This window comes from Solanum pennellii, chromosome 3, assembly GCF_001406875.1.
Source record: "Solanum pennellii chromosome 3, SPENNV200".
In the NCBI taxonomy this organism is placed as follows: Eukaryota; Viridiplantae; Streptophyta; class Magnoliopsida; order Solanales; family Solanaceae; genus Solanum; species Solanum pennellii.
The window spans coordinates 53,390,040-53,394,458 of NC_028639.1; the positions used below are offsets into that span (position 1 = coordinate 53,390,040).

Here is a 4,419-nt window from a genome sequence, read left to right on the forward strand (position 1 = left end):
AACTATCCTAACTTCACACTGTAAAAGCCAAATGGGCCGGGTATCTGAACTAGGAAGCATGAAGAAATATTAGTAAACTTTTGTAGTTAAAGTTTGAAAAAAAAAAAAAACAGTTGAAATCCTTAACAATATCCATTTCTTAGCATTTATAATATACTAGGCAACTAAACTTACATGCTAAGCAATGCAGTGCACATGGGTTGTGAAAAAGAAACTTTATCGTTTGAATGATGACACTAATCTTTTTAAAAGAATTAAATAAAATTTCCTCTATGCAGTGAACCTTAGATTAGTAGATGCGACAATTTGTATGACTTTCAGCAGCAGTAGGATTAATTAATTTGTACTATAAAAAAATTATGTATGAATTAAGAATCTATAATCGAAAAGTAGAAAAGGGATGCTAGCTAACTTTTTAGAAAGAATCTTTTAGTATGTTGTCTGTTGCTTTTGATTTTAGATCGTCATCAATTTCATAATTTTCTAAAATGTTAATTAGCACTATATATACAACGTAACTCATCATCAGCCGAAGTACTCAACTTAATGTGACACAAACTGTATTAATATATATATATATAACACGATAATAGTTGCGTTGAGTATTCGAATTTGGGCATGGCTAACATGCAGATAGTTCCGGCAGGCAGAAATGTTAACGTAGAACCTCAGTATGTGGAAATGATGGTGCCACTCTACTCTTATGGTTGTGAGAGAAAAATCAACAATGCTCTTTCCCATATCAAAGGTAAAATTGTTTTTATTTTAGCATGTCTATTGGGACACAACTTTCATGAAGTCATCAGATGTCTTGTTTTATTGGTTCTTGTATGTATTCAGTTAATTTATAGAGATCCAATACATATAGGATGGTACATGAAGATATTTAAAAGGCCCAAGTCAATGGACCGATATGTTCCCAATGTAGATTTAAGCAATCAGGGCCAGGAAAACGGGCTTACACTGTCTATAGTTTATGTGTTTTGTCACTCTGGCAAATGCTCCTCTGGGTCATCTAGTTTACATTGTGTATATGTAATGTATATTAATATACATACAACTTATACAATAAAAGTGTATAGATAGGATATACTTAGATAAACTAGATGGATATTTAATACGTAAGTTTCCCTATTAATAATCCAATACTTACTTCTTTTTTCCTTTGAGCTTTAGACAAATAATACATGCACTCATTGTATTAATAATATGTAAAAAAATATCAGGGATATATTCAGTGAATGTAGATTTTGAACAACAAAAGGTGACAATATGGGGAATTTGCAACAAGTATGATGTGTTAGCCAGAGTTAGAAGCAAACGAAAGGCGGCTCGTTTTTGGAATGAAGAAGACAACATGGAAGAATCAGAAAGAGATTCATCATCAGCAGCTTCTCTTTATGGAATTAGGCCTAGGGCGCAACCTTTAGCTCTCATAAGGGCTCGATCTCTAAGCTTGAAATTAGCTTTAAAAAAGGCCTTCACAAGATCATATTCATTCTAATTAAAACATCAACCCTCAATTATAAATGAGCCACATTGTAAATAGCTGCCACTTTTGTTAATTGGCGATTAATTAAGTTTTCCTATGTTCGATTTTTGTGGCACAAATGAATATTAATCCCTATATGTTTGTTTATTATGGCAATATTGTTATGGAGTTTTAACATAAAAACTCAACTTCTATTTTTACTTTATCAATTAATGCTTCTAATTAAGCTACTACTAATCTCACTTAAAATTACTTGTTAATTAATGGTCGAATTCCTCATCCATAGTACTGAACCACTTTATACAAATATTACAATAGATAAAAGGCAAGCCTGAAGATATCATATGCACCAATATTATCTCAATTTAGATATTAGCGAAACTTTCAAAATGGTCAAGACTCAAAAGGTGGATGATCAGGAGTTTGAATCTTTGCGAGGGCGGAAGCACTCACTAGTACCAACAATACCAAGAACAATCGTATACTTTGTTATGAAAATATGACTAAGATGGAGGATTCATGTGGAAATATATCGAATTACATGTGTAACCCTGAGAAGATGCTTATATATAGAAGAGTAAATTAATCTATTTGTACTATGTTATGAACGTGTCTCTTATTTCTTATAGTTGCTTAGAATTGTCTGAACCTCCCTAGCTCCATTCTTCCTTATTATTTTTACTTCTTCCCTTGGAAGAATTTGTTGCTAGTTTGGAGTAATTATATCAATGAACTTTTATATTTGTATGTGTAATCCAAACTATTCATTTCAATAGAGTTGGGAACCAAAATAAGCCATCAAAATATAAAAATGACCAAAATAAGCCACTATTTTAGTTAGTAACTAAAATAAGCTTAGTGGAAAAAAAAGTTCCACTTTATCTAATTTTCTAAACGTTTTTCGTTAGTGTCATAACGTGTATTTTTAATGTATAACGGAACTTTTTAGAAAATCTTCCACTTTATAGAAAATTACTTTACTTTTTCACCTTCTCCTTCTTTCTTTCACTTTCATGGCTTCTATGTTACACTTGAAGATGAACATTGATGGTCCCAATCCGACAAATGAAGCGGCCCCACAATAAATAAATCAAAAATTCGGAGTAGCACAACCCGACAACATAACAATTCGTCCCTATAAATTATATAAATTAGGTATTTCTTTAACATCTCATATTTTCTTTATTTAGAATGTGTTTCATTTATCTCATCCTGTGTTACTGTAGTATTTTTGATTTAGCATTCTTTAACATCTTGATTTAGCATTCTCTTCATTTCTGCTTGTTAGTGGGACATTAAACATTTTTGAGAATGATATTTTTTTATTTTTTTATTTAAAAAAAAAAAATTGTTTAGAAGAAACATATATGTTCATCATACATTGTTTGTTGATAATTCTCCGCCTAGCAAGAAACCTAGCGATTGGCGGCGTAAGACCAAGGGTTATCGGAACCCTAAGAGGAAACAGAGCCTTATTAAGCAGCACAACTACAGCAAGAGCAGCGCCACTTGACGCCACCAGCTAAGCAGTACGATTCCTCTGTTTTGGCGTCGGCGCCGCCACACCATCCTGATTAAAGGGTTCTTCGATAACGAACCCAGCAGAGGAAATCACTTGCTGGAGTGAATTAGGAAATTTCATCTACTTTTTCTTTTGATAAACCCGGCATTCCGATTTTTTCGAACAAGGGTTCAACGTCTACATTGTTCTTGACAGCAACATAAAGACTTGTAATTGAAGCTGCTGAAATAGAGAAGTGAACACCCAATGCTACCTTTCCGTATTTCTTCAATAGCTCTCTGAATCTTCCAGCCATGTAGCAATGTCTATAAGCTTTATGATTTACCGATTAAGTTTTTTTTTTTTTTTTTGAAAACAACAATATCTTTTCAAATTATAATCACAAGCCCTACACTGAATGTGAATAACAATTTCACACAACTACTGGAAATAGATTGTAAACACAGTTTTAAGTACACTTTTCAAAAAATGCCTCAATTCTTCGAGTTTCGGAAGTTAGTGGATTATCTGTGGATGATCGAGGACGACTTTGAAACTTCGGAGACCGATCCAACGGCTGTGAAGGCATGGGAAGCGAATAGAGAAGGAAATCACTCGTAGGTTTATGCTTTTTTACGGCAACTCTTAAGTGCTCGAGCTTTATTGTTTTTCTCTTCTTCTCCAAAGCGACTTGTGCAGATTTTTCTGCTAGTAATTCAAGGAAAAGCTCGGTGGAACTAGCGATGAGATATAAACAAGAGAAGCTCAGTACGCACACATCTGAACATGAAAGCGCGCATTTCTACCCCTTTTCTGATGCTGCATCACATGCCAGCTTAAAACTTGCACATATAGATCCCCCGGTATACTATGTTTCTACCCATCAGAGCTATATGTTATCTCAATCTCCGTTCTGCTTCGATTGGAATACTATACTAAAATATATAGGTTTCATACAACAATAACTCCTGCCATACTTCAATATCAAGCAAGTTGGATCGGCTATATCACTAATCTTCATTGTTCATCTCGCTTCATTATTCAAACAAAAAAATATCATAATGACTAATTTTCATATCGATTATGTTCTTGATATCTAGTCAGCTAATAGTGCTCAGTTGATCGCAAATAAATGCAAATAACTAAGTTAGATTTCTAATTGGAATGATAACACTTATTTTCCCTCTTTCTAAATGAGGATAATTACTATTTCTGTGATTTTGTTTTAGTAATTTCTTTTGGAGTTAGCAGACTCAAGTTATTTCACCAACTTGAGCTGAAAGCCGAGAGAGTTATATCGTTATTCTTTGTTAGATTTTGATTAATAATAGGAAGCATTCTTCATGATTATGTCATAGTTAATAACTAAGAATTTTAAACATTATTTAGTTAAAATATTCTCGATCATCATATATGTTCCCACTAC

General features: G+C 33.0%; 1 protein-coding gene and 1 pseudogene across 1 annotated transcript; one reads left to right on the top strand and one right to left on the bottom strand.

The window, feature by feature from the left end:
- The first annotated feature begins 421 nt into the window (after positions 1-421).
- Positions 422-1,648, top strand: LOC107014108 (heavy metal-associated isoprenylated plant protein 28). Its single transcript, XM_015213971.2, has 2 exons — positions 422-748; positions 1,227-1,648. The coding sequence occupies exons 1-2, from the start codon at positions 619-621 to the stop codon at positions 1,502-1,504; spliced, it is 408 nt and encodes a 135-aa protein (XP_015069457.1). The 5' UTR covers positions 422-618; the 3' UTR covers positions 1,505-1,648.
- A 237-nt stretch (positions 1,649-1,885) lies between these two features.
- LOC107013450 lies at positions 1,886-3,451 on the bottom strand (annotated as a pseudogene).
- Between the last annotated feature and the right edge of the window lie 968 nt (positions 3,452-4,419).

Excerpts from the sequence above, each read along its gene's own strand:
- LOC107014108 (XM_015213971.2), top strand. The coding sequence starts at position 619 with ATGGCTAACATGCAGATAGTTCCGGCAGGCAGAAATGTTAACGTAGAA. Across the intron at positions 749-1,226 it reads TGCTCTTTCCCATATCAAAG|GGATATATTCAGTGAATGTA; the intron begins GTAAAATTGTTT and ends AAAAAATATCAG.